The sequence below is a fragment of the Mesocricetus auratus genome, unplaced genomic scaffold, assembly GCF_017639785.1.
Source record: "Mesocricetus auratus isolate SY011 unplaced genomic scaffold, BCM_Maur_2.0 Super-Scaffold_100008, whole genome shotgun sequence".
NCBI classification, from domain to species: Eukaryota; Metazoa; Chordata; class Mammalia; order Rodentia; family Cricetidae; genus Mesocricetus; species Mesocricetus auratus.
This window is the reverse complement of record NW_024429192.1, coordinates 59,079,233-59,093,761: the sequence shown is the minus strand read 5'-3', so window position 1 is coordinate 59,093,761 and position 14,529 is coordinate 59,079,233. Positions and strand designations below refer to the sequence as shown.

The following is a 14,529-nucleotide window of genomic DNA, read 5'->3' as shown; positions in this document are numbered from 1 at the left end:
GCTGCTTCCTTTTTAGTAGAGTATGCACTCATTATACCATGCAATTCAACCATTTCCCATTGTCTTTCATTCAGATCCCTTCATTTTTTTATTGAGTTTAGTTGCTTAAACTAATAGCCTCTTCACTTGTAAACTTTACTTGTAGAAAATGCTTAGTAGTACAGTGAAAGGAAAAACTAATGGTTAATAATAAATATGTTAATACATTGCAGTTAGTTTTGAAATGCTTTATTGCTTTCTATGTATTTTGGCAATGATTCAGATAATTCAACAAACTTAAAGGGGCTGGAGAGATAACTCAGTGCTTAAGAGCACTGGCAGCTCAGAGCCCATAACTCCAGTCCTAGAGGACCTGATGTCCTCTTCTGGTGGACAGCAGGCATGCATGTGGTACACAAACATACTTGTAGGCTAAGCGCTGCCCATACACATAAAATTGAAAATAATATATCTTACTACTATTATTTTAGTCCTTTCTATGACAGTTTTTAACCTTTCATGGATTTAATTTTGTAAGTCAGCTTATATAAAACTCCATTGTAGTTGTATTTTCTCAAAAGAATGAAAGTGAAATAAATTAGCTTCATTGATCTCAGTGCTAAAACCAGTTTTGACCTAAAAACTGAGCGTATGCATTGTTCTTAGCTAACAAATGTTCTCTACTAAGTTTTGTTACACAAACTAGCAAAAAGAATTCTACTTTAACTTTAAAGTTCATGTGGAGGTACTAAGTGGCATCTTTCATTTTTTATCTATTTCTCAATTTATTTTGAAGCTTCTTCTCAGCCTGTTGATAACCATGTTAGCCCATCTTCCTACTTGGGCCAGACACCAGCGTCACCAGCCAGATACTCACCCATTTCTAAAGCAGTGATTGGCGATGATGAGATTACTAGGTAAGGCACTTAATATTCATCTTATTACATAAAACTAACTGTTAAGTAGCGTTTGGATTAGCCACAAAAGAGAGCCATACTTTTTTTAGGGCTAATAAGTTAAGTATTTCTGCTCCTTTCTAAAATTCTTTTTACCCTCTGAAGGCGAGGTAAGTTTCATTAAGACTTAGCTTCAATAGTTTGGTATGCTAGTACACACCTGGTGTCCTAGCCTTGAAAAACCTGAAGCAGAATATCATGAGTTCAGGTTCAAGGCAAGTTCTGGGTTCATCTGGGTGACAGATCAAGACTCTGTTTTTTGTTGTTGTTCTTGTTGCTTTTTGTTTTGTTTTAAGGAAGAGATCGGCTTAGATAAAACTAAACTGAGACTATACTGATCCATTCATTAAGCTAACTTTGTATATTTTTCCGTACATGTCATAGAGTATTACAGTGAGCGTTTGTGTTGAGAAATCAGCAAGTGGTGCTTTTTTTTTTTTTTTTTTTTTTTTTTGGTTTTCCCAGACAGGGTTTCTCTGTATTGTTTTGGAGCCTGTCCTGGAACTCGCTCCGTAGACCAGGCTTGGTCTCAAACTCACAGAGATCCACTTGCCTCTGCCTCCCGAGTGTTGGGATTAAAGGCATGCACCACCACTGCCCGACCAAGTGGTGCTTTTATTACTTGATGTATAGTGTTGTTACTCTGACACCAAAAATTTGCTTTCATGTAACAGTAGTACTTGCATGAAAGTCTATATCTAAGAAGTTCCATAGGATTCTGATGAGATGGAAATATTTTAGCTTCTTTTCACATTATTCACGGTAGTAATGAGACACTGTATATAGTTTGCTTTCTAACTTTTACAAGTATTTTATATTTACTGTAGCATTTAGCATTATATACGTCCTCAGTAATGTCTGTTGTTGTTTATAACTACTTTCTTCATTGTAAGCATTGTTGGCTTTGAACCTGTGTGTGTGTTTGAATTGTGACTTCTCTTGGTAGACTGCAAACACTAGACTTAGTTCCTAAACTCTTTACAGCCCCTTTCTCTGGAGAAATTTTACGTGATTTCCAGATATATAAGTATATAAAATAGATATACAAGTCAAGCATTAAAAAAAATTTAAAACAAAAGTAAATCTTATAATAAGATAACTGAAGACCTAATTTTTATACTAATCAGATGAATATATCTGTTTATTATAATGTAAAGAATTAAGTTTTAGTGTCAGCAAGATGGATTAGTGTAATGGTAGCTGCCACCAAGCCTGACAGCCTGAGTTCAATTCCTGAGGTCAACATGGTGGAAGGAGAGAAACAATTCCTACAAGTTGTCCTCTGACTTCATATATATACCCCCAACACACACATAATAAGTAAAATGTAATTTTTAAAACTTAATTAAAAATAAAAATTTAAATCTTGGCTAAATGTTTGATATTGCAGGCTATGGAATATCTTCAATATTTTTCATCATTGGTCAACATTTTGTTTGCTGAGAACACCATGTTACATAAAAATACAGTGCATAATAGAAATATGAGTAGGGACATTTCAGGAATTCATTTAGTGGTTTGTTTAGTGTACTATACAATCCAAAGATACACTGCTTTGATATTTACATGCTAAAGAAGAATGGTTGGAAAATATTAAAAAGTCTTTGTTTCTGTAATTAAAACATCATGTTTCTATAAGAGCAAAACTGTGTAAGAGCTTTGTGTTTCAAATGCACAGCAATCTCAAATCTTAGATGAGGTTTTTCGAGCATCATGTGTTTGTGGGGCTGCATGCACTGTGAAGAATGCACATGTGAGACATCCAGAAGCAAATCTGCAGTGTTGTCCCATGAGGCAGCACAGGAGGCAGCTACCAGAGAGGGTTTCTTTACACAGTTAACTTTGAATCATTTTTTGGTTGTTGTACATTAAAAAACGTTTTACTTCATCATGCCCAGATTCATTGTGGCCTCACTGTAGAACTGGCACCTATAGATTATGAAACTGGGCTCAGAGCTAGAGAAATGGCTCAGTGCTTCACTTTAAAAAGGATCTAGGCTCAGTCCCCAATACCCATCTGGTGGCTCACAACCACCTATCAATCTAGTTCTAGGAGATCTGCTGCTCTCTTCTGGCCTCTGTCAGCACCAAGCATACCTGTGATGTTCTTGCATACATTTGGGCAAGCATTCATATATAAAATGAAAATAGTAAGTCTTTAAAAAGAAAAGAAGCAGTGACATCTCTAGTATAGAAGCATTTTTCTTGTTTCTAAGTTAGCAGTCTTGAAAACAAAATAATGCTTGTTAGTTGGGCTAGTAATGAAAATTAGTACTAAAAAAAAAGAAATTCTCATTTTTTAAAATGAATAGACAATGCTTGCTGTTTGTAAGCATTACTTCTCGATCTCTGTTTCTGTTATTTGTTAATAATGCCTATTTCTAGAAGAAGGAAAGTAGATGGTTAGTATACTTTTAATATCTTTACATATTTTGCCAACTAAAGGATAAGTTGTATTTACATTTTCCTACCTGTCCCCCCATCCAGCCTCTCTGTATATCTGATATCAAGAATACTGTTGAATGTCTAACACAACAGACCTACCTGTTTGCATGCTAATATGAAAATCAGATGGTTGGTTACTGAATAGGTCTTCTTAAAATGGTATGCATTGTATCAGTCCTGTTTAACAATTATGCTCCTAACCCAAATAATAAAGTACAAAAATCTATACCCAAACACAGGAAGTCCTCCACAGTTTGAGCCAAAGCCTTTTGAGAGGTTGTCACCATTTTCAACTCCCCTTCAGAAATATCACAGCATATACTTAATTATTATAAAGCTCAGTCATTAATAGTTCTTTATTCGGAGCTGGGTGTAATTGGCACACACATTTAAAGACAGCACAGATGGGACGGGGAAATGGCTTAGTTGGAAGACATAAGTTACACACACACACACACACACACACACACACACACACACACACACACACACACACAAACCCACATTTTTAAAAAGTCAGGTTGGTAGCATACTTGTAATCTCAGCACTGGGGAAGCAGAATCAGACAGATTCTTAAGACTGTTCAGCCTACCAGTCTCATCTATTTGGCAAGTTCCAGGCCAGAGGGAAATTCTGTCTTAGAAGGATTTCCTGAGGAATGGCACTTGAAATTTTTCTCTGACTTGTATACATGAATACCCACATACACAAACAATAATAAGATATGCAGCTCAATAATTTGCAATATATGTCTTTAATTTTTGATGTTATAAAATACATGTATATAATAAAAATTAAAATGTTGGTCAATTTCACAGTTGGTATGTTTCACAGTTAATAATGTGGTATATTTCAGATCCATTATATCCAATGTGCCACTATTAGCACTAGCCATTTCCAAAACCGTTTTCATCATCACAGAGAAATCCATACTACTTCTAGCTCTTGATAACTTGAATCTACTTTCAGTCTTACAAATTTGATTCATTTAGATAATTCTTATAAGTGGAACCAAGCAATAAGTCTTCTTTTATAACTGACGTTTTACAGCAGTGTTTTCAAGGTTCACTCGTGGGTTAGTATATATCAGATATTCATTTATCTCTCTAAGTAATATTCCTGTGTATGTATCTTTCTTTGTGCATGCATAGGAGAGAGAGAGAGCACGAGAGAGAGCCCATGCCTCTTCACTCTTTCAAACCACAGTTTATTCATCCATTAGTGGTCCCCTACATTATTTCCAGCTTTTGGTTACTGTAAATAGATCTGTGATAAACACTTGACATTCACATATATGTTCAAATGCTTGCTGTGAGCCAGTTACTTAGGAAATAGGTATGGGTGGATTTCCAAGACCATATGTAACTTGTTTGTGTATTAGCTTTGTGAGCAACCATCAAAATACAATCACTGCCAGTCACTTAAGAGAGTCCCAGAAGTATCTCATGGATTAATTTATATTGTTCTAATGACAATTCCTATTAGCCTCCTTTTCATGGATTATGTTTACATTTAGAATGTATATTCCTCCAGAAGTAACTATTAAACTTGAAAACAATTATTTTATAATTTACAATTCATGCATGTGTTGCTTTGCATCCTGAATCCACTACCTACCATGGTGAAACCCGTGTCTACCCCTTGTCCTACTCTTTCTCTCCTTCCTGAACTTTATTACCCATGTTTTCTTTCATATAGACGTGTATATATACACATATGTGAAGATGGAGTTTCTGTCCCACCTGGTTAGTCTTGAATCCATTTAGTCCCAAATAAACACACAGAGGCTTAATATTAATAATAAACTGTTTGGCCAATAGCTTGGGCTTCTTATTGACTAGCTCTCTCTTAATTATTAACCCATTTCTATTAAACTATATATTGCCATGGGGCTGTGGCTTACCTGTAATGCTTTGGCATGTTACTCCATCAGCAGCTACATGGCTTCTCTCCAGAGGCTCTCTGAGTCCATCTTCCCAGCCTCCTCCTAGACCGGTAGCCCCACCTATTCTTCCTGCCTGGCTACATCCTGCCTGTCCATTGGCCAAAATAGCTTCATTTATCAACCAATAAGAGAAACATATATTCACAGAATACAGAAGGACATCCTCCATTACATGTTATTCCTAAACACTTAATTTTCCATTTTTGATAAGAAAAATAACTTTATAAACACCATAAATGAGTTAGCAAAATTGGATAATGCTGGCTACCTATGTGAATGTAGAAAGTACTATTTCAAGTTTTGAGTAGACCAGCACATAAGAAGATTGATACCACATTATGTCATATAATTCTTAAAATTATCTTAAAGTAATATTTAACTCATAGCTATTTAGACCAGTTGTTTTCTTTTACATTTTAGAAAAAAATATATTAAATTTTTAAAATACTTTCCACATATACTGTATTCTTTTTGAGAGTAAAGTCTGTCAAGTGGAATTCTATGTCATCAAATTTAAAAGGATCTGCTGCTGGCACTTTCATTATCTTACCATAACACAGTTGTGAATAATTTTCACCTAACTCTAACTGCCAGAAGTTGTGAAGATTGTCAGTGGTGAGATACAATCCAAAGAGTTTTGATGTAAAAAGAGGTAGACCCATCCATCTTAAAATTCATTTTGTAAAGTAATTAATAGACCTGGGCATGATGATGCACTCCTTTAGTCACAAGCACTGGAAAGGCAGAGGCAAGCAGATCTCTGAGTTCAAGGCCAAATAAGAACTACATAATGAGACCTTCTCTCAAAAAAAAAAAAGTAATCAACACTCATTGTACAAAAAAATTCTTTTGTATTTTGGATGATAATTCTGGAAGGCTGCTCTTGTTTGGAGATGGACTTTGCCTATGATGCCTGGGTGGTCTCAGATCATGGTTTTAAGTAATTCTCATGCTTTGACCTCCCAAGCAGCTAGGACTACTGCCCAGTTGTTAGATGCTTAATTTCATCTAAAAAGTATGGAGATGGACATTTTCCAGGTTGATAGGGTAACCCATAATGCCTATGAAGTCTCTGATTTCACCTCCATCATTACGATACATCTAACCCAGTAAGGAGATTTCATTATGTTCATTTGATGGCCAGATGGGTGATATGAGAATGGAGGTTAGGGATGTACTCTGTTTTAAGGTCTTTTTCTGTGGAAAATGACAAAACATTTTCTTTTCATTTGTCAAAAGCTAAAAAAGGGTCAAGCCCTCTCTCCTTAGCAAAAGGAAATGGTTTGTACTGACTAGTTGCATGGTATGCGTCTTTGCAACTAAAAGAAGGGCTCTATTTCACCAAGCAAAACAGAGAACTGCTTTGTGTATCTAAGAAATAATGGCTATGATGACTTTTCAGGCAATAGTGTGCATAAATTTTTGACAGAATATATATACTACTTTTATATTACCTTTAATACTATTTTTATTCTTTGAATATTCATAGTGTGTTTTGATAAATTCATTACTTCCCAACTCTTCCCAGATCCATATGAATTATTTCTTACTTTCATATTGTTTTGTTGTTGTTGTTGTTGTTGTGGAAGTTTTGTTTTGTTTTGTTTTTTGAAACAGGATTTCTCTGTGTAAATATCGCTGGCTGTCCTGGAACTCGCTCTGTAGACCAGGCTGGCCTCAAACTCAAAAAGATCCGCCTGCCTCTGCTTTGCGAGTGCTAGAGTGAAAGATGTGTGCCACCACTACCCAGCTGTCTTTGTTTGTTTGTTTTTATTTGTTATTGCTCTAATTTTGTTTACTTGACTTTTACCATTGGGATTTTTTCTTTTATATAAAACTAGATTTTTCCTCCCTTTTATTTCTCTTTCCCTTGTAATTTAGAGAAACCTTTCATATGACATTTGGATTTTTGTTTTGTTTTCTTCATTTAGCTTTGTGTATTGTTTGATAATTGTGACATATGCCTACAATCCCCATACTCAGGATATACTGGGTAGGACTGCTATGAATTTAAGGCCAGATAGTTGAAGTTCAGCCAGGCTTCCATAGTAGGACCTCCCCCCCTCGTAGGAGTCATCAGTAGGATGCTCTTCTGACTAGAATGTTCAAGTTCTACATAAAATTTCTATGGTATTTTTTTCCTTAATTTTTAGGGAGCCTAGAAAAGTTGTTCTTCATCGTGGCTCAACAGGACTTGGTTTCAACATTGTGGGAGGTGAAGATGGGGAAGGAATATTTATCTCCTTCATCCTGGCTGGAGGACCTGCTGATCTCAGTGGAGAGCTCAGAAAAGGAGATCGTATTATATCGGTAGGATATGATAATTAATGTTTTTATTGTCTTTACTGTGACCTGTTAATCATTAAAAATGCATTTCTAAAATAACTTAAAGTATATTTCTAATACATATTATTGAGTTCAGTCTTGTTGTTTTTTTACCAGGGTTTATTGTTGTGTAACAATTTCCATTATTTGTAGTGCTTGGGCTGAACCTAGGGCTTCACGTCTACACATCTACTCCACCACTGAGCTACAACTCCAGATGGACAGTTCTTATTAGTACTCTTGTAGATTCCAGTCTCATCTTTGCTTTTTATTTTTCCTGCAATGCTCCTCTTTTTTTTCTTTTTAATACTGATTTTGTAACTATATTTCATTCACCTCCATTTCTCATAATTTCACTGAATATAGGACCTATCAACTTTTTTTTTTCTCTTTCAGCACTTTTTATAAATTGCTGGGTATGATTGGTGTCAAGTGTGCATGCTGTATGTGGGTAGAAGTCAAAGGTCAGTCTTCTTAAGTCAGCTCTCTTCCACTGTGGGTTCAAGAGATCTGATGCAGGGGAACAGACTTGCATGGCAAGTACCTGTTACCTGCCTCACATCTCCCATATCAGTTTTGGAAGTTCTCTGTCAGTATCTCTTCACAATACCATGTCTTTGTTAGACTGTATGATCCTGTTCCACAGATGATGATATGATCCTTGTTTCCTCACATTCATCTTTCCCCTGTCTTTAAGTATCACCTTGGAAACTTGTTTTGACTTATGTTCGTCTTTAGCTAACTTTATTATTCTCTAAGTTTCCAATAAAATCTCTGGTATTTTTCCCTAGAAATTCCATTTGGTCCATTTTTTTATAGTTTTTATGCCTTTGCTCAAACTCTTCAAGCTCATCATCCACATCATCTGTTCCTACAGCCATTAACATTTTTATCATCATGATTTTATCATAATAGTCATTATTGGTTTTAGTAGCAAGGTCTCATTAAAGCCCTGGTTGGCCTGCTGCTCTCTATAATGTAGTCCCATGTGGCCAGCAACTAAGCAACACCCCTTTGCCTCCACTTCCTGAGATTACAGACATGTGCCACCACACCCACCTAACTTCTCCTTGTCTTGATAAGTTAGATTTTCTTCCATCTTTGCTGGTCTTATAATATTAACTATTGGGAGATGTTTTAGATAAAATAATAAATGAAGTAGGACACAAAAGATGATTCAGTAAGTAAATGTACTTGCTACTAAGCCTGATGACCTGAATTCAGTTTCTGGGGCCCACATGGTGGAAAGAAAACCAGCGGCAGCAAACTGTGCTCTAACCTTCTCTCCTTCCTCCTCTCCCTCATTGTCAGAGGGGAAGTATAAGATAAATACTATATGTTACTACTCTGTAACAGAATAATTTGTGTGCCTGGGATTAATCCTAGGAATAGGGAATGATTCATGTTTTAGATTGCCAGAATCAAGTTGTATAAACATGATCTGTAGTTGAGCTACATTTTGTTATAGCTTCAGTTTAATTTATTGGGAGTTTTGGTTGGTTGGTTTTTTTGTTTTGTTCTGTGGGTGGGTGGGTGGGTGGGTGGGTGGGTGGGTGGGTGGTTTTTCAAAGCAGGATCAAGCAAGCATTTTCTGAGCACAGGAAAATTTCATGTATTCTAGTTGAACTGCCAGCTTTTAAAACTACTTTATAACTTAACTGCCAACATTTTGGAGTGCTGTAGTTCTTTGTGTTCTCTGAGCATCCCTTGTTTTTTCTTTACCTTGGGAATATGTTTCCCATTCCGTAACCTCTTCTCTCTGCACTGACTTGGAGGGCTTTGTTTCACCTCTCTTGGTGCACTTCTGTCACTGAGCAACTAAAAGTAAAGTTTCTGTCGTTAATTTTTGACAGATTATCAACACCTTGAAGCTTCTTCAGTGTCAGTTTTTAGTACTTTGACTATATTGAATATTATCATGAGCTAAATTTAGTAGGCTACTGGCTTAGTTTTGGTTTTTATTGCTGTGAAAAAACACCATGACCACAGCAACTCTTATAAGAAAGACATTTAATTGAGGTGGCTCACTTGCAATTTCAGAGGTTCAGTCCATTATCATCATGGCAAGGACCATGGGCATGGAGGCAGACATGGTACCAGCTACATCTTGGTTTACAGGCAACAGGAAGTCAACTGAAACACTGGGCATAGGAAACCTCAAAGCTCACCAGCATTCGCACACACTTCCTCCAACAAAGCTGTACCCACTCCCAACAAATCCACACCTCATAATAGTGCCACTACTTATGAGATTATGGGGGCCAACTACATTCAAACTACCATAGCTACTGTCTTTGTATTTGGGAATACCCTCTACAATTCAGAAATGAGCTAAGTTTTTCTTAATGCTTATGTTTCAATCCTCAAACATTTATCTGAATACTCAGTCAAGTTCCATGGTAATGAGGTTCACAGGTTGGACGTAGACTTGCCTTGTGGCTTCCTGGAAATTTTATGTTTCCCCAGTCTACAAGAAACCATAAGAGATTGAGTAAAGTTTTCCTTACTGGTTTCTTCTAATATCCATCTATTCCTCCTTACCTCACCACTCTGTCAATGATGAGAGCAGCCATAGGTGTCTTCTCGTCACTTTTAGACACTTTTTTTGTCTTTTATTACATTTACTAGTTGTTTTCTTTCTGGGGGCTGCAAGGACAGAGAGAGGATACAAAGGGATGGGAAGATGAGTGGGATTCAGGTGCATGATACAAAATTCACAAAGAATCAGTAAAAAGTTTTTTTTGTTTTAAGTACCCAGTAGAACTCTTGGGGCTGGATAATAGAAACAGTATGTATGTTCTTTAGCTAAGTAGTTTCATGGGTGTGTATAGTTGTCAGATGCTTCCATATTAAGTAGTCATGGGGATATTGTTTTGTTTTACTTTTTTGAAGATATACTGTAGTTTAGTCTTTTAAAAATAAGTGATAGTGTGATAAGGATAAATTGGTGGTAAGTGTCGTTAGACAAATTAGCTACTTAGGAAAATAAAATTAACTTAGGACGTTGACTTCACACCTTCTGTCAAAGTACATTTTCAGTTGGCATAGGGTTTGGCGTGAAAAACTCAGAGCAAAAATAGATCATTTTAAGTTGCCCATGTGAGACCAGCTTATGTGGGTCACTGACACACAATGTTGCCAAAATGCTTGAGGCCAGCAGTACAGCCAAGACCACTCCAGAGAGTGCAAGGCTCACCCTGGGTATGTTTAAAGACAGAACTGTTTGGCAGTAGACATCAGTAACAGTGACATGTAAATACCTTCTAGTCTGTGGGGAAATGCCATGAAAGCAAAAGAGAAAAATCTTTAGGAACAAGAGGAAAATGTGCAACAGGATTTTCAAAACTAGAACACGATATAAAAACTCTAGGACAAACATTTAAGTACCTCAATAGATAGAATTCAGAAATACAAATAATAAGAAAATAGACTTTAGGACTAGAGAGGTAGCTCAGTGGTTAAGAGTACTGTATGCTCTTCCAGAGGCCCTCAGTTCAATTCCCAGCAACCAAATGTTGACTCACAACCATATCTAATGAGATCTGGTGCCCTCTTTTGGCATCCAAAGCTGAATGCTGCCTACATAATAAATAAATAAGTAAATAAGTAAACAAGTAAATAAATCTATCTTGAAAGAAAATAGACTTTAAAACCAAAGTGGTTAATAAAAAATGTATGTGTTTATATACTTAAAGTAACAGAGTGGATCTAGAAACATACAGTAATGCACTGTAGCTAAGAGGACTTTATCCAAGGAATGCATGATTGGTTCTGCAGAGAAAAACCATTTACAAACCATCCTGATACAGTAATGACGCAGCCACATATTCATTCTGTAATGTAGAGAAAGTGGTTGTAATAGTCCCATTCCTTTCCATAGTAAAGACATTTAACAAACTAGGAATTGAAACAACATTCTTGCCTTGACAAAGCAGCAGCTTTTATACTAAATGATGAACAACTAAAACATTCAGTGAAAACAAAAACACTCAGTCTTCTTCCCACCTCTGTCCAGCATTGTGCCGAAGCCAGAGCACTTAGAAAAGAAAAACAGAACATTCCCTAGGGTTAAAAAAGAGGAAACTTTGTACAGACGGCATAATCTCGTGTGCATAAAGTCTTAAACACTGGAACAACACAGTGAATCTAGCAGAACCAGTCCACTCAACAGGATTTCAGGGCTGAGATGCTCCACAAAATGAACTACACAGAGTTTGAACATAGGGAGCAGAACTGATCGGGGAGAAGGCTCAGTAGTAGAGAGCTGGACATGCATGTGCGTCTTTAGGGAAATGGATAAACAACACATAATGTATGCATACAATGATACATTCATCAACCATAGTACGGGAAGTACTCAAATATGCTATAGGCATGAGCCTTAAGGAAAAAACACTAAGGAAAAAAGTCACAAAGTGTAGACTCCCACTTCCTTCAATGTACAGAAGAAAGTCTACACAGAGGTTTTACGAGTTAGGGAGACCACAGTAACTAGATTTGAGCTTCTTTCTAAACGAAGAAAACACTTTGGGACTACATAGTTGTGATGTGATGGTTACATGCCCTCATTGGTGTACTAAAAAACACCCAACTATACAGTCTTAATGTGTATATTTTATGGTATTTGAAGTATTTCCCATTTTTTAAAAATATTTGTATGAGTGTTTCTTTAGGTGAATCTAAGACTGTTTATGCATACATTCCTTTCAGTACATGTATTTCTTCCTTTAAAAAAAAAAAAACCAAAAACAACCAAAAAATTTGACCCAGGTGTGGTGGTACACATCTTTAAGCCCAGCACTCAGGAAGCAGAAGCAGGTGGATCACTGAGTTCTAGACCAGTTTGGTCTACAGTGTGAGCTCTAGGCCAGCCATGCCTACATAGTAAGACCCTGTCTCAAACACCCTTGATAAGACATTGTGCTTCCATTCAAGTATTGACTGCTATTTTGTAAAGTTTAAGTTCTACTCTTGGCAACAAATTATGTGTTTTTCAGTCCTGACACAGGCTATCTTTCCCAAACAAGAGGTTTGGATCCTAGAAATAACTTACTAAAACTTTTTTTTTTTTTTGGAATGGTTTATCGAGTATACTCGAGGGCAGAGAGCTAGGCAGTAAGTAAAATGTATTTTCTGCCTGTAGTTGTCACTACTTTTGTGTATGTCTTTGTGCGTGAAGGTAGCAGGCATTCGATCAGAGCACAGTCTTGGGATGTCAGTCCAAACCTTCCGTGTTGTTGATGAAAGGGTCTTTTTGCTGTACTTTAAGCCCACTGGCCTTTGAGTTGGAGATTCCCCTTTATCCACTTCCCATTTCCAGTAGTCACAGGGATTAAAAACACTGGAGCCATTGTACCTAGCTTTTGTATACGCTCTGAGAATCCAAATGTGAGGTCATTGAGTTTGCTAGCAAGCACTTTTACCCACTAAGCCTTCTCCTTCCCCCATTAAAACTCCTCATCTTGAGCTCACAATTCTAATCTCAGCACTAATGAGACTGACACTGAAGAATGAATGGCCATGAGTTTTGACTCTAGCCTCAGCTACCATGAGTTCCAGGGCAGCCTGTGTCCCTCACCCCAAAAATGTTTTAGTCTTTCTACTATGACCTATAAAAGTTCACCTTCCTCCAAAGTTCTTCCCTCATTTATTCTCCTGGTAATTGGAATTTGAGCTATACATTGCATTGTTATAAATGATAAACCCTCTGGAGCTGGAGTTGCTCTCTAATAGCCACATTCAATTGTATTTAGCTTTACATGGCTAAAATGTAATTTTTAAAGGTTTATTTTTAATTTTTAACTATATGTAGGTATACATGTGTATGCATGTGGATGTATGAGTATATATGAGTGCCTCTGACAGCCGTAAGCATCAGACCCCTCAAACTGGAGTTAGACAGTTGTGAACCATCTGATTTGGCTTCTGAGAAACAAGTGCCCTTAACTGCTGAGCCATCTCCATCCCTTCTATCAATAATACTTAGTGTAATCCTAAACACAGTTGTAGTCTCTTCATTGTTGTTGATTCTTGGTTTTTTTCAAGACAAGGTTTCTCTGAAGATTTGGCTGTGGAAGTGGCTCTTTAGACCAGACTGACCTTGAACTCACAAAGATCAACCTACCTCTGCTGAGATTAAAGGCACACGCCACTGTCTCCTGGCAGTTCTTAATTTTTTAATATTAAGGGTTTATTGCACTCAATAATAATAACTCTATGAATAGAATCTTAAATTTGTCTTAGAGGAAAGGAGTAATCTCTTAAGGTTGTACCTTGCTGTGTAAACTAATCAGGAGCCCGATTGTCACTTTAATAATTATTCACCCAATGCAAGTTTCTTTATTAAAAAGTATCTCTGAGCCGGGCGGTGGTGGCGCACGCCTTTAATCCCAGCACTCGGGAGACAGAGGCAGGCGGATCTCTGTGAGTTCGAGGCTGGGCTGGACCAACAGCCTCCAAAACAATACAGAGAAACCCTGTCTCGTACAACCAAAAAAATAAAAAAAGTATCTCTGAGAGTATTTACATTTACTGTTGTTTAAATTGGGCCCCCAAATCTGAACTGTTTTAATATGCTTAAGCAATTGCTTTCCTGTTACAGCTAAAGAATGGGAGACTTACTCTGTAGGGAAGCTGAGCTGGAGAGTTAAATGTCGTGCAGATGTGAAGCTCTGCTGCAGACAGGAATAGTTTTCCTCCCACTGCTGGAGCTGCTTATAAAAACAGATTGTGCAAAAAATGATAGTTGTTACCAGCTGGGTTGCCAGCCTTCTGAACTCCTGAGGAGATGCTTGCCTTTCTTCTCTTTCTGAAGAAGTGTTTTTAGTGAAACAATTGTTTAAAATAATTATGTGTTGTTTTACTGTACAATGTGTTTAA

General features: G+C 36.9%; 1 protein-coding gene across 22 annotated transcripts in view; it reads left to right on the top strand.

The window, feature by feature from the left end:
- Positions 1 to 14,529, top strand: part of Dlg1 (discs large MAGUK scaffold protein 1) — a 190,025-nt gene that overhangs the window by 133,498 nt on the left and 41,998 nt on the right. For all 22 annotated transcript variants that reach the window (XM_040750948.1, XM_005071570.4, XM_040750953.1 and 19 more), the window contains 2 exons: positions 776 to 896; positions 7,479 to 7,635. In XM_040750948.1, the coding sequence (XP_040606882.1) occupies positions 776 to 896; positions 7,479 to 7,635 (278 nt within the window). The remainder of the gene's footprint in view (positions 1 to 775; positions 897 to 7,478; positions 7,636 to 14,529) is intronic.